This window comes from Siphateles boraxobius, unplaced genomic scaffold, assembly GCF_051911475.1.
Source record: "Siphateles boraxobius isolate OS27281-9 unplaced genomic scaffold, OSU_SipBor_1 66, whole genome shotgun sequence".
Lineage (NCBI taxonomy): Eukaryota > Metazoa > Chordata > Actinopteri > Cypriniformes > Leuciscidae > Siphateles > Siphateles boraxobius.
In genome coordinates, this window is record NW_027509193.1 from 23845989 (window position 1) to 23867758 (window position 21770).

Below are 21770 nucleotides of genomic sequence, written 5' to 3' on the forward strand. Positions count from 1 at the left end.
AGTAACCTCGCTTTATAGTGTTTATGACCCAACTCGACACACCGGGGATAGCTTGCCAGGCTAGAACACGTGTGGCTAGGGCTTGACACACTGACTGGGGCTGGTCGCCTAATGTAGGGGGACCGGATACCCTTATCATGTGATTTGTGCATACATTGAGTATTGGACTGACTGTACAGGCATTCGCGTGTGGGGAAGTCAGTGTTACAACAGGGGAGGGGCCGCCTAGTGAAGGGGGACCTGATACCCTTATATTGTGATTTGTGCACACATTGAGTATTGGACTGACTGTACAAGCATTTGCGTGTAGGGAAGGCAGTATTATAACGGGGGAGGGGCCGCCTGATGAAGGGGGACCGTGAACCCACGTGTTGTGTTTGTGAAACATACTCTTTTTGTGCTTTATATGGGTCGCCGTGAAAACGGCGTTTGTTTGCAAGAACGCGCTTACTGTTGCGGGCCTGTTTGCAGTAATAAAATCCCCAGCCACCTGAACTGAACAAGGGGCTGTGGGAAGTTTTGTTGACTTCTTCGAGGGTGGTCCGGCGAGTGCGGGACCCGTGCCCTCTCTCTTTCCCCTGCATGCTAGGACGACTTTGGCGGCGCTGTGTGAGGCGCGGCGCTTGGTCTGGGGCCTTGGCGTCGGGGAAGCGGGAAGCGCTTGGTTGCTCTCGGCTGGCGCTGGGCATCAGCCGCAGGGCGGGGCTGAGAGGCCTGCTTCGTGGGCTTTGTTGGCCGAGGCGTCGGCGGGGCTAGCTTGTGAGCACTCGACGCCGAGCTAGAGCGCTTAGGCAGGAAGTGACGCATGGCCTGGGACGCTTTCTGTGCCTCGGTGTATCTTTCTGAGAACCCCTTCACTGCCGGGCCGAAGAGGCCGGTGCTGGATACTGGGGCGTCGAGGAACTTTGTTCTCTCCACGTCCTTAATGTCGGTGAGGGTAAGCCAGAGGTGGCGCTCGAGCACGACCAAACTCGCCATATTCCTCCCGATAGCCTGCGCTGTGGCCTTAGTAGCTCTCAGGGCCAGGTCTGTGGCGCTCCGAAGGTCCCGAAAAGCCTCAGGGTCCGGGCCAGCCTCGTCCATAGACCGGAGGAGTTTGGCCTGGTAAACCTGCAGCACGGCCATCGTGTGCAGGGCCGATGCAGCCTGACCGGAGGCGGAATACGCGCGTCCGGCGAGGGCTGAAGTGCTACGGCACGGCTTGTTGGGATGCACAGCTCTAGTTCGCCAGCTAGCAGCTGTGTTCGGGCAGAGATGAGCGGCCAACGCCTCTTCGAGGGGCGGCAACGACTCATAGCCTTTTTCCGCTGCTCCGTCCACGGAGGAGAGCGTCGCGAAAACTGCGGGGCCTCGTGTGGAATAAGGAGTGCGCCAGGCCTTGGTAAGCTCCTCGTGTACCTCAGGAAAAAATGGCGCTGGCTTGTGACGAGGGGCCTGTTGGTGCCCTGGCAGAAACCAGCCATCCAGCCGACTTCGAGGGGGTTCAGCGGGCGCGGCCCACTCGAGCTCGAGGTCCGCTACGGCCTGCGTCAGGATCCGAAGCATTTCCGCGTCGGAGTTAGTCCTGGTAGCTGAGGCGTTGGGCGTTGGCTGGGAAGCCATGACGGGGTCGAAAGAGCCCGGCCATTCTTCCTCAGACGCAGCGATAGACAGGCTGTCGTCGTGCTCGCTAGGCCCGCCGAAGGAGACAAGGCCCGCCACGTGGGGGGGGGCGCTGATCTCCCTCGAACAGGACCGGAGATGAACGGGTTGGAGAGAGTGAGGCACGCGGGGACGAGGCCGGCGTGCGTTCACTAACATCCATGTTCTCCGGCTGCCGTTGGCTGCGGCGCTTCTTCTTCCTTGGCTGAAGTAGGGCCGGAAAAGGAAGCGCGGGAGAGGCGGCGTCGCCGTCACGGGAGAGGGCTAGCCGATTTCGCAGCACGGAGATGGGCATGCTCTCGCAGGCCGCACATCCGCCGGCAGATAGTGCATTCTCCGCGTGGTGAAGTCCCAGGCATGGAATGCAGCTAGCGTGTTCGTCCGCCTCGTGCAGCTTGCATCCGCACGTGGCGCAGGTCTTAACACGATGCATTTGAACAACGCTCGTACAAATAATACAATATACAAAGAGCAATGAAAAGGATATCGCCGGATAGCCACAGGAGAGACGGCGTCAGGAGAAACACGGTGAAATGTGTCGTCTGCTGAACTGTAGCTGGCTCAGGCTGAAGGCTTGTTCGACGGCGAAGGCTCAATAAATGGTCAGAGACGTGAAGTTTGTCGCTGAAGGAGTAAAATCTGCTATAATGGCGAATTCGGGGGCTATTATAGACTGAGGTCACGCCCCCTTGGCGGGCTCTGACGTGTATGACGCAGAGTTATCTCATTGGTTGCACGTCAGAGGCGCCTGCGCCATTGGATGTGCAGTTGCCGCAGCGCAGCCTATGAGCGAGCCAGACGCTCATGTTCTAGCTGTGCAGCTGCAAATGCGCTTTACATAAAGGCTTCAGTAATTCGAGGAAAAGGAGTTTCCCCCACTGCGTATAGCTACGCAATACGAAGTGACCGTTCGAAAGGGAACTTAATGAACATAGAGCGGTTAAAAAATTAATGTGGAGTTTTTATATTTATAATATATGATATGATACAGTTAAGCAACATCACAGTGACCAAGAGTGGTGAATACCATCACGATTGAAAATATGACACTGATTTCATATGACAGTTCAATAAACAAGTAATTAATATGAACGAATCATTTGAATAAATGACTCAATAACTCACTCATCAAGACGGTCACCTGCCGCCCCCTACTGGTGGTTTAGTTTCGAGTTTAAAAGTAGGCTATCATTCTTTCCAATATGTCATGTTTGTATCTTCAAAAAATATTTAAAACAATCTCATAACATTATTTAATGCAGTTGTAATTTTTCAGTGTAAATTAATTAATTTGATTGGTAACAGCATAGTGTCTTATTATTTCAATTGAATACATTGATCAAATCTAAGAATTTAAAATGAAAGATGAAGAATACATTTAAACCGATTTCTGGATTTTTACTTGGACATGAGAATGGCCGATTTACTTGTTCGAAGGACAAGCACATGTAAAGCCTTAATGTTGAGCCCTGAGTTATATTTTATATACTGTAGACCTAGTATTATGTTTATGTGGCAAGCCAGTTTTACACACATCAGCCCAGTCTATTCTGTAAAGTTAGTGATAAGCCGGGTCCGAGTTTTTTTGCACATTAATTTGACAATAAATGTGGCACACCCAATTTTTCTTATGCACACCCAGAGACGCTTTTCTTGCTACGCTAGTGTGGATGAATCAATTAAATGATTGACTGATTCAACAAACATGTTAACTTTTGTACAATGTGTACTTTTAATGGGATCTGACTGGCTTCGCTAGGATTCTTGCAAAATGCTTTAAGAACATATCCTAATGTTTATTTGACTCTTACAACCAATGTCAAATAAGCTACATAAACCAGAAAACAAGAAAACATCCACACAAGTAGCATGTGTTCCTGTTTCTATCAATTTACAATTATAAAGGTCTGCTACAAGACTCGAGCCAAAGGGTACCCTGTAACTGTACCAATATATAACTTCGGGTTTGTAATTAAAGAAAAACTAAATTGATATTGTAAATATTTTATGTTTTAATTTTAACGTGTTCAATGCGCATGCACTCACACCTTAATGTATTGTTGAGTTTAGAGAGCTATTAGCTCGCTAAATCATGTGTCTGGGTCTATTAAAGAGGAAATAAAATATTGATTTATTCTGGTCTGCAAATTTGACTGTACCAGTCAATCTCAATGAGTTTAGGCTTCAGATAATGCCAGCACAGAATAATCTCTCAAATCAGAAGGAAATGATTGCATTCTCACACACTGACATCAACCTTTTCCCACCTGCATGACTTAAATTCAGTTAATCACTGTCTACATGAGACTTTATAAGCTTGAACCTTGCATATAAAAAAAGATAATTTCCTGAAACAGATCTACACGGATAACTTCTCAAACTTCATGAAAGCAAGCACAGACAGGAGAGAGACATGAGCATGTGTTTCATGCAAGTTGAGTCACACAAGGTTCTGCATCTTATTTAACCGTTATACAAGCAAAGAGCAGGAAGGTCTAGCATTAAAACAGGTTTATTTTGGACAGGATTGATACCAGCAGCAAAGTTTCTTTCTGCTTCTTTTCCTCTCACTCCCTCTCTCTTTGTAACATGCTGAAATAACAGGGTCTGCCAGGTCAGACGTGTTGGAGTGCACGCGTGCTTCTTCCCTCATCTCTTTACCTCACAGCGAAGAAGCAGTCGGAAGAATCGACCCAATTTTTAAAGTTCTCTCAAAAAAAGACAAGTGGTCCCGCTCCATGCTGCCCACTTCAGACGCACACACAAAATGAGCACTGAATTTTTAATTTAGGCCTCCATAATTCCTTTAAAAATCCTTGAGATTTCTCAATACCATTTAGACATGCATCATTTTTCCATCCAATAAGTGATGGATTTAATTTTAAACAACTGAAATGAATAAATCAAAGTGGATGATTAGTTTATTCCTTTATTGGATGTGAGGCGGTAGATATTAAGCTTGTTACAGAAGGCTGAATCTTTATAATAATGATGTCATAATGATGTATAACTTGAGGATAAAACCTGATTAAGCTTTATACTGTGGAATTAAATTAAATTAGTCCCGTGAATCTATACCAATTAATGATTATAGTATGCTATTCTATAACTATCATCTCACACACAAAATCCATTTCACACATTTCATCACTAATATAATGTAAACATAAACATGTAAGACGATGTTTAATAATTAGAGCTGAACAAATCACACATAAATTTGCATCATAAATCACCCTGCAGTTTTTCTGGCTGACCTCTGAAGGAGAAAGGTCGCAGTGAATTAGAATAAAACTAAATTTTACCTTTCTATTGATGCACACGGTTATGAGAAATGAGTGGATGTAAAGACAATAAAATCTAATCTAAATATAGAAACCAGTGTAATTTTAGTATTTTTATTTGTAGGCCTATGCTATTTTGCACTGTAAAAAAAATATTTTTTGAAGTTGTAAGTAAAACAAAGATTGTTGGAGTGTTTTACAAGAGAATACTATTTTAGTCTTTCTACTTGAAAATTTCACATTTAATTGTCAAGATTTCCTCTGAATTGTGTGTGTTCTTTGTTCTAGGACTTTTATTTTGAAGTGTATTTTCTGTTTCCATTGTTCCCTTCTTCACTGTTCATTGTTCCAGTGGTTTGTTCCTGTTTGTCTTTGTTTCTATAGTTACCATTGTTTGTTTCCATGACAATTCATTACCTGTTCCTCATTTTAGCCTCTTGTTATCAAGTATATATATATATATATATATATATATGTTCTCCCATCACGTCAGAACCTAAACCTCTGGGTAGGAGAGGATCCCTCTTGTCCTTTGTGTTCATCACCTGCCACATTAAGGCACATTTTGACAGGATGTAAGGTGGCTCTTAGCCAGGGTCGGTTTACTTGGCGCCATGACCAAATATTGCGATGTTTGGCTTTAGCATTGGAAGGCAAGCGTAGTATGGCCAATAAGTTGCCGCCTGTTCTAGCAAAACATTACACGCAGAAGACAATATTCCGCCACCCAGGCGAGCAACCACCAAGAAAAGGTGCTAACACCAATACTCGCCAAGGACAACTGGAAGCTGCTAGGGACTGGAAGATGCTGGTTGATCTTGATCAACGGCTTATTTTTCCACCTGAGATTGCCACCACTAACCTACGACCAGATATTGTTTTGTGGTCTGGATCAGCACGCATTGTTCAACTGATAGAGTTAACAGTGCCATGGGAGGATGCGGTAGATGAGGCATATGAGAGGAAGAAACTGCGGTATGCTCATCTGGCAACTGAAGCAGAACAGCGAGGATGGAGAGTCCAGGTTTATCCAGTGGAAGTGGGTTGTCGAGGTTTTGTGGCACACTCTACAACCCGGTTCCTCAGAGACGTCGGATTCAGTGGACGGATTCAAGAGTTGCGTCGTACAGTAAAGAACTTATCTGAAGCAGCAGAAAGGAGCAGCAACCGGCTGTGGTTGAGACGGAAAGATACTAGCTGGCTGTGTACAGGCCGCCATGCTACGGTTTCGTAGATTTCTTTGAAACTTGAGGAGTCTGTTGGTTTATTTGTAGAGGTTGTATAGTATTTACAGTCATTACGTTCCTGTGTATATTGTGTGAATGACGGGTGGTTGGGCAGATATTGTGTTTTGCGGTAGGTGGTATGCCATACGGAACCGTTGCCACTGAAACTGCATATTAACGCACCAGTGGGGCTCGACAGCCTTAGTCAAACGGGTTGGCGCGTATGGTTGGGTTGCGGAGAGATTGTGAGATTGTGGTTAGGTCTCAGCAGCAGGAGGGATGTAGAGGTCAGTAAGCTGGGCTGAGTTGAGTGGGGGACGGAGGGGGGTGACTCTGGGACGCCAGAGTCACTGTCGAGCCCTCTTGAGGTGTCGTGGGCTAGTCGACGAAACACTGAGGACGGAAGGTGCCCACTTGAAGACCCTAGAGATGTTCCCTACTCCGCTCAATCCAGAGGGTTGTTATGGGGGGACCGCACTGTGGTTGCAGCCGTTGTGTGTGCTGACGCGCAATACACTGTATTAACACCAGACAGAAGGAGATTCACGTCACCAGATGGAAAGAAAGGTAAATGGATGGAGAAGCATAGGTTACTGTAAAGCTACGTCTTAGTTGGTGATTATCTTGCGGAAAGCCGAGTACAAATCAGCATGAAGTTTTAACACCTACTCACGTGTAATGGAAATCATATATATATTGTGTTTATATATAGTGTTTCAGTTGTCTTTACATGTATGTTTGCATTTCCATTCCTTAGTTGGATTATTGTCTCTTTCCTTCTCCTGTTTGGATATATGTTTCCCTGTTTGCAGAGGTTAGATCCTCACCTCTCCTCTTCCCTGCCAACTGTAACATTTATTCAATTTGTTACTTGCATTTTCTTTGTAATTAATTGGGATAGGCTACTAGCAATTTCTAAATGAAAATTGTAACAAACCAATTTTTTCAGTGTAGTATTTATTATTATTTTGAATTAGCTTTTATTTGTATATTTTCAGATTTTATTTTAGTATTTATTTTTTTGTAATTTTTTGTCATGTCATTTCCATTTGTTTTTCTATAATTTATTTTCATTTTTAATTCAGTTTTACTCATTTTGGTAAAATAGTTTCTTTTAGTTAGATGCGCAGGTATATTCAGTTTCAGTTTTTCTTCCAATATATATTTTATTTTATTCCAAATTTACTTCAAGTACCGAAATTGATTTTAATAGCTTTAGCTACCATAAACAACACTGCTACAATCTTTAAAAACAAGCACAACAGAAGGAGCTCAGATTAGATTGACTCACTGTGAACTTAGAAAAGGCATAGGGAGAGTAGATGAAATGAAAAACCTGGCAGAATTATAAATAGGAAAAAGCTGAGGCAAATATTGCATAAAGTGGGTGTGCAGAATGCTTGTGACCTCAGATAACATCTGATATCAGATTTGCACAATGCTCTAGTAAACCCGTATGCACAAAAGAACATCTTAATTGAACATAATGAATGCATGATTAGTCATATATTCTGGGAAAAAACTAATACTAAAGAAAAAAGTTGTTTGCTGCCTAAGAAATTTGTTCAGTCACCCACCCTGACCACCCACAGATTCAGAAATACTTTTCTATGCCACCTTTCATGCTTACACACAAACAAGCCTATGAAGTCAACTATTATGAGTCAGCACGATTAGACTCAGGTAGACATAGGTGTAGATCGGGTGAACAAAGTTCTTAAAGGGACAATTCATCCAAAAATGAAAAATCTGTCATCATTTACTTTAAAAAAAAGTCAAGGTGTGAACTGCCCCTTTAAGACAGACTCCTAAAACAAAGTTCCCAGGTTTGATCCCAGGTTCTGCCCTTTGACCACTGTACCCTTCCTGCTATTAAAAAAAAATATATCTTATTAATAAACATTATACTGTTTATCAACTAAATGAGGAGATTAGTTTAGAAACAGAATCCTTTTCCAAGAAAAGTAACTAAGGGACCCTTTGACAACTGACAGTTTGATAACTGACAACTTTGAAAATTACAGTTTTAGGAATTGTCATCAGCGTCAGCAATTCACGTCACACATTTGCAGAAGAAACAATGATGAGTCATTGGTGGCTGATGTTGTTTTATCCAGGATGAGGGCACTGTGTGTGTTTGCTCATTTGTTTCTGGACAGAGAATGTTTCCTCCATTGATCCAGTTTTATTGACTTTGGCTCTGAGACTCCAAAATGATATACATGAATGCCTCATGTGAATATATTGAAGTCGAACAGAGGTCATTTTTAGACAGACAGCAAAAGCGACTTATGCTTTTATTTTATGTATTTGTTTTATTTTATTTTAATTTTAAATATTTTATGCTTTTTTTAATTAAAATGTTGGGTAAAAGGCCATAAACAGGGAGGTATAATGTAAGCTGCTTGGCTGAGCAGGAACCCCTTAAAGCAAACATTTCAAAATTTGCCATCATTTACTCAGTTCTGGACAAAACTGTTCATTGTTTCTTGGGCACTGATAAAATAAAAAATAAAATAAAATATAAAATAAGCTTATTAAATACAACAATAAAAAAAATGAAATTAATAAAATAACATAAAATGGCTGTCACTGGACAAAAGGGTTTTGTTTTTCCCTGATCACAGAAGTGTCTGTCAATCTATGTGGAAAGATTTAACAGAGCCTGAGTACCTAGAGGCCACTTTAAATTCTTATTCTCATTCCCTCTGGCTCTTGGTGTCTCTCTCAGTCCCTCATGGTTGCCCATAGGGAGTGGAGCATGGAAGGAGGAACGGGTGGGGCAGCCTCACAGATGGGCTGGTGGGAAGGTTTCTGTGGTTACAGGAGAGGAAGAAGAGGAAGACGAGCCATCTGGCAGTGGTTTGGTGAGATGACGTGTCTTGCCCCTCACCCACAACACCCACAATCCATGGCAACATGCCTACCGCTCCACCAACTGTTATACAAACTACAGGTAGCAGAACTACAAGTACAGCTACAATTAATGAGAACACTTGCTCTAGCAACTGGAAGGAATCAATTACCAACTCGCTTTGTAACCCCAGGCTTTTAAATAAACCACTGAAAATATCTATCTAATACTGGACTACCCACAGGTGATCACAGCGGCACGGGGAGTTAACCAGCATGCACTGCAACAGTGAAATACTGTCATCAGCTGACATCAGTTGTTACTCTAGTATATTCTCGAAATAATCACAATCAAAAATGGGTCACACCTCCATTCTGATAAGATCATAGAAAGGCAGGAGAAAACAATGCTAAATACAAATCATAAAATGCCACTAAATCATAACAACGCATAGTTTGGACAGCAGTAGTTTTGTTTTGTTTTATCTTAACTTACCTTATATTACATTTAAGCTTTTAAAATGAAAGAACAAATGCTCACCATATATTGACATCAAAGGAGCATCCAATCAGATACATAATTTGGCACAAATTAATGTGTCACTCGTTAATATGGTTAATAGTTATACAGTCCAGTGTAACCTTACATACACAAGTCAATCACTTCTGCTGTTGTTTAGATAGAAGACATGATTTTCCTTATGTCATGTTATTAATGCTGCATATTGTTAGGCACTTCACGATCATTTTAATAAACTTCATTTTTTGATTCTGAAGACATTTTTATTTACTGTTGTATGCTAAATAATTTTGGTAAAGTTGAGATCTTATATCTATCAATCAATCAATCAATCAATCAATCCAGGGTTCATACAGATACTGTAAAATGAAATTCCAGGACATTCAAGGAGTTTAAGCACTACTTTTTAGGATTTCAAGAACTACAATCACAGATCTCAATTATCAAACATTATCTTTATCTTTCAAATAAGAAAAGGTAAATAGATAAATAGAAACAGAATAATAAAACAGAATGGTACAAATAAAGTGCAGCACATGCAAAGTATGCAATGACTGTGGCAACTTAAAAGCATGGAAGCATTAACAAAGCCATTGAATTTTCATTGCATATGAGAGAAAATAGAAAGAGGGCATACAACTTCTTACACGATTCTTATTAAAAGATGTAATGAGAGAAGAAAACAAAGGATTTCATTTGTAAAATGTTACATTTCGTTGTAACTAATTCAAGTAATTATATTGCAATTAAATTACTTGCACTAAAAATATTGTTGTTTTTACTCAAATGACAGATTATCCAACTTATTTAATATTAAATACAAAGTTTATAATGGCTATTATTGTAAAAATAAATAATATTTTATGTTAATATTATTATTGTTTTTATTATTATTGGTGTACATGGTATTAAGAAATGGTCTGAGTGGGGTTTATCAACGACTTCAGTGCGAGTTTCACAGTTACGCCAGTAGTTGGCAGCAAGGGACTGACAGTCATTAATTCATTAAAAAAAAACTGTTCAATTCTAGAAGAAAGCAAGGTTGTAAACAAAGAAATAATTTTAACTTTGAACAACAAGGTGCAACCAACAAAAAAAGCAGCTACAGGGTAAAGCTGAATCTGACACATCACTTCAAAGAGATCAATTCATTAACCAGCGCTGTCAGTCATGGGAAAAGCACTTAAACATTGAAAGGATACTATGACAAAGATATCACTTTCCTCATTCAAACTGATTTTCCCCCCATGAATATATGATTGACCTGAAGAATGAAAACTGTATCATTTACTTGAAAATATATGAGCAATATTATGCTCATAGACATGTGAAATGATTCATTATCTATTTTAGACTGGCTGCAGCATTAACCCTCTACTGCACGCATTATTATGCAATCATGGAAAAAAATTTTACAGTGTTTTTTTATATATAAAATAGACTCAAATTAACATTTCTTTTTTTTTTTTTTTTTTTGGGGGGGGGTACTTTTGGGTGCGTTGCCATATGGCAACATTGTGCGACAATGGAACAGCCTGATGCGTTTTCTCCCAAAATGACATGAAATTCATAGATGATTACAGACCTGTCTTTTAGAAATGAAATTGTTTTTATTATTTAAAATGTTTTCAAGAGCTTTGTGTACAAAATATGAAACTAATTTTCAAAGTATTATTTCAACAACATTTACAAAACATCTGACGCAAACTCATAAGAACTGTTCAAGTGAAACTACTCAATGTGAAACGATTATTTCAACAACATTTACAAAACATCTGACGCAAACTCATAAGAACTGTTCAAGTGAAACTACTCGATGTGAAACGCCTTAAAGCAGTTGTTCTCTCTGTTAAAGGTGGGGTATGTGATTTTCTTTTTTGACCATTTTTTCAAAATCACTTGAAATCCTATTCCTAACCCACTTACAGCCACTGAGTTAGAAGCACTGACATGAAAATTAAAAAATTTAATCATCTGTGGAACGGGCAGGACTCGAAAAACTCGAAAAAACTCGAAAAACAGCCAATCATTTCCAAGACCACCTAGAATCATTGGACAGTAAGTGCGTCAATCAAACGGTCGTACCATACCCCCCTCCCCCATGCCCCTCTTCGAGTGGGTGGAGTCAGGGCCAGCGTTGGAGGAAAGAAGGTAGGACCTTTTGAGTTGTGTATTTTCAAAATCTGCCGGCCGTTTTGCAAATCACATACCCCACCTTTTAAGCAGAGGTGCACCTTGCACTTAGAGCAAACCCCTCTGACGATGCCCTTGCAGCCAGGATTCTTGCACCTTCCTTTTGGTGCACCCATCTCTGGCCAGAGATCAAAGCGGTCAAGACGGATATATATTTTACTTTTATACTTTACTTTTACTTTACTTTATAAATATATAAAAATATATATAAATATATGAGTAGAATACAACCATCCAACTATATCAGTACATCCATACATTGTCATTCATACAAAGCTACTCTGCATTAGAATGGGCAAAATATTGTTCCATTACCGCACAATGTTGCCATATGGCAACACACCTATTTTATTAAATAAAAAGGTAATATAAGTATCAAAACAATGTGACAATGATTGAAATAAGATTAGGACTTACCCCAGATGCTTGATGCATTTTTTTATTCCGAAGAAATATGAAAAAAATGAGGAAAATCTTCACCTATACACAAGCACTTTTTCAGCAGCTGGAGTCATCAAAAGTGTGTGAAAAGAATGACGTTGCAAGGGTGTGTGTAATGTCGTGATGTCATCAAAGCATATCATTGGTTACCACCAGGTTCTACCATGAATTTAAGATTAATCAGAGCTCATATTTATTTTCAAATTTCAAGAAATGTCCAAAGAAAGGGTATGTTGCCATATGGCAACACCGTGCAGTAGAGGGTTAATTTTATTTGTGTTTTCCAGGATTTACATTTCAAAAAGTCAAATTCAAATATAATAGAAAAAAAAGATTTATCCTTGTTTGCGACTCCACACACACCAACATGTCCAAACCCATGATCAAATATACGTGAGCAAATTATGTTACATAGTGTCTGTCCAGCAGAATGCCTATCCTCTTCATCCATGACATCCCTTTCAGCATGTTCGCAAATGGACGGAACAGAATTGCCCCCCAGAAAGCTGGGAAATGTCAAATGGCCTGTTTGTGCATGTATGTGTGTGTGTGTTTGTTGGGAAGTTAACCGCTGTGGTCGTGGCTAGAGCAGAGAGTACACTTTTATACGATTTCCCAAACAAAATCCCAATCTTATTTCAAAACAGATCATGATCTGTGTTTGAGATTCTTCAACTAACGTGAATAAAAACAAGATGTTTTCAGCGCAAGTCAAAATGTCAGATCTGAATACACACGATTCAGGATTACTGGAGAAAGTGTGGAGTAAAGAGAGAGAGAGCAAGGAAGGCAATAAAGAACATGCAAAACTGGGACAAGAGGTGGTCAGAAGAGAAAAGTAAGGAAATGGGAAGCAAAACAGAGAAGAATGTGTCATGAAGGTAATGGGTGAACCGAAGCGCAGACAGTATGTAACACTCTCAACATTAATTTATTGACAAAAACAGGGAAAACAAAACCCACGAGGGGGCAAAACAAGACTGGAACAGGAATCACTTAACTAGGCTTGAGACTTGACAAATAACTAGATGAAAAACAAAACAGCAAACATAGAATCAGGATTTCTCTCTGGACAATACACTTGACAAATACTCACAGGGACTCTCACAAAGTTTCACACGCAGATTAGAATCACAATGAACCAGCACAGGACAGCAAACACAAGGGGATAATAAAGGGAACACTAATGACAAAGACAGGTGAAGCTGACTAGACAAGGACAGGTGAAACTGACTAGACAATAATGACGAGACGAGGATAACAAGGGGGCGGGGTGACGTGACGAGACAACACAAGCACATGGCTCAAAACACAAGACCATGTGCTTGCACACAAAACATGATTCTGTCATGATCCTGCCTCAAGACTAGAGAAAATCAAGGACACGAGGGCAGAATCATGACAGAACCCCCACCTTAAGGAGCGGCTACCAGACGCTCCTCAAGGGGACATCAAACACGGGACATGACAGACTGAGACATCGACACAAACCAACAAAACATGACAAATAACAGTAATGGCAAACACGAAAACACAACAACCGGGTTAGGATGAAACATTAAAAATAACAAACAAGGAAGAGGTGGTGGAGGAAACACAGAGTTTATGGGGGGTGGTCCAGGGTGAATGGGTGTGCTGGGGGTCTTAGGTCCACGGGATGAGGACGGGGAACGAGGAATCCGGGCTGGCTTGGAGGGGGACACACGAGGGGGGGACTTGGACAAAACAGTACGGGGTTTAGTGGCGACAGGGGAAACAGTCCGGGGACTAGTGGAGACAGGGACGAACGGGGAAACAGTCCGGGGACTAGTGGAGACAGGGGGTACACCGAGAGGTAGAACAGGAATCCGGACGGGGGAAACAGTAGAAGGCATAACAGGACTCATGACAGGGGAAATAGGTGACCGTGGAGGTGACACTGGGACTGAGCTCAAAGAAGATGGCTGGGATCCCATGCTCCACATCTCCGAATCTGGTATGGCGCTCTCGGCAGCTGACTGGGGTACAGCGCTCTCTTCAACAGTGGGCATAAGACTGGGGGACAGAACAGGACTGGACGGAACTTCTAGGATCTTTGCAAGACTAGACAAATAATCAGAAAGGGTCTTAGCCGCAATGAAAACCGGCATCTCCTGACGAGCAGAAACAGCCCGCAGAACCTCCTTAGCAGCTAGATCGGCCACAACTCTTTCATCAGTTACTGGGACGGGCTCTGTGGCTGGAGCGGGCTCTGTGGCTGGAGCGGGCTCTGTGGCTGGAGCGGGCTCTGTGGCTGGAGCGGGCTCTGTGGCTGGAGCGGGCTCTGTGGCTGGAGCGGGCTCTGTGGCTGGAGCGGGCTCTGTGGCTGGAGCGGGCTCTGTGGCTGGAGCGGGCTCTGTGGCTGGAGCGGGCTCTGTGGCTGGAGCGGGCTCTGTGGCTGGAGCGGGCTCTGTGGCTGGAGCGGGCTCTGTGGCTGGAGCGGGCTCTGTGGCTGGAGCGGGCTCTGTGGCTGGAGCGGGCTCTGTGGCTGGAGCGGGCTCTGTGGCTGGAGCGGGCTCTGTGGCTGGAGCGGGCTCTGTGGCTGGAGCAGGCTCTGTGGCTGCAGCGGGCTCTGTGACTGCAGCGGGCGAAGAACGGAAGGCTCCCCTCTTCCTCCTCTTTCTCCTAGGCCGCGAAGCAGAGACCATCGCCGGAGCTGAGACGGGTTGGGGAAGCTCAGCGGAAAACACCGCAGGTACAGCAGACTCTGCGGAGGAGGACTCTGACGCCGACTCCCACGACAGCCGTCTTCCTCGTTTTCCACAAAGACTGAAGGGGGTAGATGAAGTGCCAGGAGTCGTGAGGGAGCCAGCCTGGTCCCCAAGCGTCGCGACGCCTATAACACGACCCTCCGGGATCACTGACAGCTTGGGTGATGGTGACGACAAGGTGGAACCCCGCGACTCCCTCCGTGACAAACAATCCACCATCTCACCAAACGGGCAGCAGACCAGCTTCTCCCGTTCAGCCAGGGGTGGAGGAGCGTTGAGACCCGCAATGAGGTAGCGGTTGAGGAGGATATCAGGTAGGAAAAGCCTCCTCTCGTTTGCAACCTGGGCGTACTCCCTCAGGGACCGGTCTCCCTGGGGAGGAATTGGCAGCTTGCCATTACTTGCATCGGAAATAGTCCTCCGCCACCATTGTGCAAGGTCATCCGGGTTATGCTCAACAAAAGAGGACATACTGTCTGCTGGGTTCTTTGTTGGCTGGTTCATTCTGTCATGAAGGTAATGGGTGAACCGAAGCGCAGACAGTATGTAACACTCTCAACATTAATTTATTGACAAAAACAGGGAAAACAAAACCCACGAGGGGGCAAAACAAGACTGGAACAGGAATCACTTAACTAGGCTTGAGACTTGACAAATAACTAGATGAAAAACAAAACAGCAAACATAGAATCAGGATTTCTCTCTGGACAATACACTTGACAAATACTCACAGGGACTCTCACAAAGTTTCACACGCAGATTAGAATCACAATGAACCAGCACAGGACAGCAAACACAAGGGGATAATAAAGGGAACACTAATGACAAAGACAGGTGAAGCTGACTAGACAAGGACAGGTGAAACTGACTAGACAATAATGACGAGACGAGGATAACAAGGGGGCGGGGTGACGTGACGAGACAACACAAGCACATGGCTCAAAACACAAGACCATGTGCTTGCACACAAAACATGATTCTGTCATGATCCTGCCTCAAGACTAGAGAAAATCAAGGACACGAGGGCAGAATCATGACAGAATGACTTATGGGCGGCCCGAGCTGGAGGAATAGGGTGTGACAGAGAGAGGCATGAGGGATTTGGTGGAGCACTTGATGTCTTGTTAGTCTCAACCTTCCGTACACTGTGATTGGCTAAAAATATCACATAGCTCATGTCGAACATGGTGCATTCTGGTTTGTGGCACTGGGGCATTTATCATCACATAGCCCCTAAAGTGCCAAACGCAACCTTTCTCTCTTTCACTCTCTTCATCTCTGTCTCTCTCGCTCCCCTAAATCAAACACAGCCATATGCCTCCTCTGTTTATTCCTTCTGAAATCTAGCGCAAACCCAGTGCTAATTGCCTGTTTTGTGCTAGACTCTATCTTTTAATAAAGCCCCATTCCTTTCCCTCTTTTTCTTTTAGCATAACCATGTACCACACCCTTTCTTTCTAGATAATTCATCAGGTAATAATCTGCTTAAAACATCCTTGATCCTTTTATATCTACATATGACAAGAGGCAGTGTTGTCTGTACACACACGCCATATATCCTTACCCTCTCCTCTTCCTCTCCATTCCCCCTTTCCTCTATCTATATTTTGTCTTTCTTTTGCTCAAGATTGTCATCTACTCTTTTTTATTATGTTACTTCCATATGTTCCTTTTTCCCTTTCCTTTCCACAGCCTCCCTCCAGCATCAATGCTACTTAGCTTCTGTCATTTCTCTAAACACTCTGATTGGTGGGAGGGGAAATGGACTATTTCTTTCCACAGATACACACAAAACCCTCAGAGGCAATTTGAGTCTTTCCTCGACCCCTCTATAGTGGACAACAAGACAACATGCAAATATAATATGGGCTTCATAAAAAATAAACAAAATAAACAAAAAACAAACAAACAATTAAATAAATAAATACAATCCTTCAATTGACTTCCATAGCAGGAAAAACATGCTATGGAAGTCAATGGATTCCGTCAACTGTCAGGTTACCAACATTCTTCAAAATATCTTCTTTTGTGTTCAACAAAAGAAAGAAACTCATTTTTGGGTGAACTATCCCAAATTAGTTTTCATGACACTCATCATGTGACTGTTTGTTTGCACAGACAGGTTAGATATTTTTCCATTGAAGCTCAGGACGCTTTTTGGATCATCTCAAATCATAAACACCAGTTTCATCAGGTTTGACAAAAACTTCAGTTTGTGCAGCTCTAGTCCTGCTGTCATTAAAGCAAAAAAAAATAAAAAAAATTACCTAAACTTTTTTTTAATTCTACTTCGGTTACATTTTATTTAAAGGGAACGTTGTTAAATTACTGCTTTGAAACAATCTGTATTGTAAAAATATACATTGTACTTATTTAAATAAGTACCGATTAATATTAGTTCATTACATGTACTTACTATAAAGTTACGGTAAGGGTTTGGTTTAGGGTTAGTTACTTGTAATTATGCATAATTTACTGTTATTACTGTAATAACTACATGTAGTAACATGTAACTACATCATCTTAAAATAAGTGTTACCCAACTTTTCACTATAACATGCTGTAATCAAAAATGTTATATTAAATTATAAAATGAATACAAAATAATAATTTTCATTAGTGATCTCAGATTTTGGACCCCAAATGAACACAAATAATCTTCACAAATAATAAATAGGTGAATAAGAAGCGAACATTTGCAATCCAACCTGGCTCTTCTTGTTCTTCATTGCTCATCACTTTTCCTATCTCTTCTGTCCAGGTTTATCCCGCCATCATTCCAAACCATTCCCAAAACAGTCAACCATATGACTGAAAATTTCTAATGCATTGACAGAAAGAGAGAGAAAAAGGGAGGGAGGACGCGTTGGCTCTAGTTGGTTGGGTTGGTTACAGAAATCTCTACTTCCTGACAATCTCTCTCTCTCCCTCTCTCTCTCTCTCTCTCTCTCTCTCTCTCTCTCTCTCTCTCTCTCTCTCTCTCTCTCTCTCTCAATATCCAAAGCTCACTGCATGAAGAACAGAAAAGAGGAAGAAAAGAGCTTTTCCCCTCCTAAAACTCCAGAGTTATGTGATTATGAGCATGTGTGCGGGAGAAATATTTAATGTGGGTGCGTTTGTGTCTGTGAGAAAATGAGCAGACGGTGGTGTTGTTCAGTCAGTGGGTGATGGATAAGGTGGGATGTGTCACTGAGGCATCAGTAATATCTAACCTGGCTACCTGACAGTCTTACTGAGAAAACAAACACACACACACACACACACACACACACACACACACACACACACACACACACACACACACACACACACACACACACACACACACACACACACTTTCCATCATAGTGGTTACTTTCCATTGACATCTACTGTGTTAAATCGTGACCCACACACAATAACTAAGGCATACTGACAAACTGCATTATTATTCCCAAACTTTCAGAAAAAAAGTGAAAAAAATTGCATCTTTAGGGGTACAACAGCTTGTCACTGGGACATTGCCTTCAAAGGGACACATTTGTACCTTATCAACTCCTAAAAGGTGTATTTTAATACCTTATAGTAGTATACAACATCTTTAATTTTCTCCGTTTTTTCTATCTTCCGCAGAAGATAGAAAGTCATAGAGGTTTGGATCAATATGAAGGTGAGTAAATGATGAGAGCATTTTCATTTTTGGGGTGAACTGTCCCTTTAAAGTGGATGTCTTCATTGTGGTCATGGTCACTAGGCACAGTGATTTGTAAAGCACTTTGGTCAACACCAGTTTTTTTTTTTTTAAACGTGCTACATAAATAAAATTGTATAGTATTGTATCCCAGGTAAATCTCCACAGTCATCTGTCATTCTTTGTGAAACACTGATTTTTTTTCTCCCAAGGGAAATATTTCCAAGTATCAGAGGGTCCCCTTTATACCAGCAGCCTTTATTAACAGAAGACAAGTACAGGCCTATAAAATGTGATCTTTCAGCGCAACACAACAAAAGCTGATCAAAGAAGGATAGTTTCTCTGAATTTCACTTTTCTTCAGACGGCAGCTCCACTGAGGAACTGACGTCCATAATTAACGAGCCCCAGACACATTGTTGCCCTGATTTACCTGTATGCTTACTAACTGTTCCATCACCAAAACTATCTTTTTCAGATCTTCTTTAAAAGAAGCAAACCTTCTGCTGGGTGTGTACACAGGGCATCTTTATTGATGAACGTCTAGTGCGTGGGAGGCTGCAGAGGCAGCGTTTGGATGTCACTAACAGTGGCAGATTTTTTCCTCCTCTGCTTAAAGCAATAATTTCTCTTTCCATCACCACCAAACTCACTTTATTCTGCGGGAAACATTGCCCAGCATGGAGGAGAGCAAACACACTCAAACAAGCACACACCAGACCCCAAATGTAAACATATAATATGTGAAAAGTATGAGAACTGCTTTAGCTAAAAGGCCAAAACACCCATACAGCAACGAGTGACTGATACTTCCTGAAACTTTTCAGCAGAATGACTTTTTTTTTTTGCCCACACTTGACTGCTCTCAAAAGATTCCCACTTTGAAATATTTATGAAAGGTTTGTAATAAAAAAAGAAAAAAAAGAAATCGGGTTGGTTAGGGAACCCTCTTTGCAGCTAAAGAGGTTTCAGTAAATTGGTTAATGATTTTTTTTTTTAATGTTGGTTAATTTACTCTAGGTCTATCACAAAAAGGAGTATGGCATATATTAAAGGAATATTAGGTGGCTAAATAATTTTTTTTGCCACTTTTAAGCATGAGTGCAGGTGTCAGCCGAACATGTACCTAAACATACATTTATATATTCCACAAACATTTAGAATAATTGAAATTAAAATCAGCACATTCGAATGATTTCTGAAGGATCATGTGACTCTAAGGCTTGAGTAATGATGCTGAAAATTCATTGCCCTCACTGGATCTTAAAATATATTAAAATAGAAAACAGATATTTTAAATTGAAATAATATTTTGACCAGTAGTGTGTGCGTATTAAATATTTACAATAATGCTAATAAAATATATATATAAAAATAACTATTTTTCTGAAGTGCATTGTACATAAGATATTTTATATCTGTTTGTGTAAATGAGAGAGTTTTTTTTTGTCTGTATAGAGACAGAAAATAGAAAGAGACAGACTTCAAAAGTTGTGCTTTGAGAAACTAGTGATTAAGTGTTTATTTTTAATTGGGTTGGAGACAGCGAGAACAAAAGCAATGATTTTCAAACGTTGAACTTGAAGAAAGTCTTGTATGTGTTTGTGTTGTGGAGACAAACCATCTTTGGTAAGCACCACTCATACGTTTTCCTCATAGCTCCACAAGAGAATATTGCTTTAGGGAACGAACACTCACACAGAGCGTTTCTAAGGGTCGTTAGATACAGAATCTCATGATTTTCATCAAAAAAAACATTTCTGTTTGCATATTCATCAAGTGATATACATCAAGTGGAACACCCCGGAGGTGGCAAGAGTTAATGTAATTTTCTGTAATTTATATGCATCCTCTTTGAGCACTGAGGTCTGCAGTCTTTCAGCAGAATTAACAGATGATTCTCTAATTAGTGCATGGCTAAAACAGTGTGAGACCAAACTAACAGCCATTTAATTACCACTCACAAACACGCAGCACGGATGCACTGAACTTTAAAAGAGTGAGTGTGTGTATCTCTGGATATCTGATGAAACATTGGCTTTCTTCAACTAAGGCACTTTTATGTCCAAGGGCTTGATTTATATTCAGACTAACAGACAGAGTCTCCAATGCATTGAGTGACCTGAGTTCAGCTCATGGCTCTGCTTCCTGTCTGCTCTCTACAAGGTCCCTTATAAATAAAAGAAAAAATAGAAAAACTAAAAAATTGTCCCACTTTATATAAAGTGGCTTTAAGTATTATGTACTTACATTGAAAATATGTACAAATTACTTATTGTGTTGATGTTGTATTGTAAAACACTTGTGCTGCTATTGAGGTGTGATACGGGTAAGGTTAGGCACTGGTGTGGTGGTATGGGTCGGTTTAAGGGTGGGTTAAGGTGTAAGGGAAGGGTCAACAGTGTAATTACAAATGTAATTACATACATTAATTACAGCTGTAATTACATGCAGGTATTTTTAAAATATAAGTACAATGTAAAAACATGTATATACACAATAAGTCCATTGTATCAAATTATTAGTTTCAATGTAAGTGCATAGTACTTAAAGCCACTTAATATAAAGTGGGACCCAAAAAACAAATGCCTTTTTTTGTCCCAGGCTGATCTTAAAATATGCAAATCTAGAATGCAATGATAAAACCAATAAAATAATTAATACAAATTTAAACAAACAACAAAAAATATATAGAACTTATTTTACTATGAACATCTAATCTAAAGTGAGATCATATCTAAACTTTATAAAAAGTTTAGTTTTAAATTAATTTATTATACTATTATATATATATATATTATACTTTCTCTCAATTTGGCATAATGTCTACAACAATTAATTAAATTTGCCACAAATAAATTGGAATCAATGTGTATTTGTTCACTGTAAAGCTGCTTTGAAACAAGATATTGTTAAAAGCGCTACAGTATATAAATGAAGGTGACTTGACAAAGGAGACAACGGTGTGAAGATCATGCTTGAAATTAATGACATATAACACGTAACGTGAATAACATTATTACTTTATGAACAGAATGATACATAAAATGCAAGCTATGAAATTACCTTAGCAAAATAAATGAATCAGCCATTTTATGCAAAAAAAAATTTAAACTTTAAATAACTGTAATTTCCACAATACATAATTTTATTTGTGATGGAAATAGCATTTTGATGGAAAACTTTTTAAAAAAAAATATTCCAGAAAAAACA

At 40.9% G+C, this 21770-nt stretch overlaps 1 protein-coding gene across 2 annotated transcripts in view; it reads right to left on the reverse strand.

The window, feature by feature from the left end:
* The window catches only part of srcin1a (SRC kinase signaling inhibitor 1a), a 102412-nt gene that overhangs the window by 78338 nt on the left and 2304 nt on the right, over positions 1-21770 (reverse strand). Inside the window, exon 1 of one of the 2 annotated variants that reach the window (XM_077213153.1) lies at positions 17596-17701. The exons of the other annotated variant lie outside the window; for it this stretch is intronic. Coding sequence (XP_077069268.1) covers positions 17596-17623 — 28 coding nt within the window. The 5' untranslated portion in view covers positions 17624-17701. Of the gene's footprint in view, positions 1-17595; positions 17702-21770 lie in introns of those variants that run through there. 2 annotated transcript variants of the gene reach the window in all.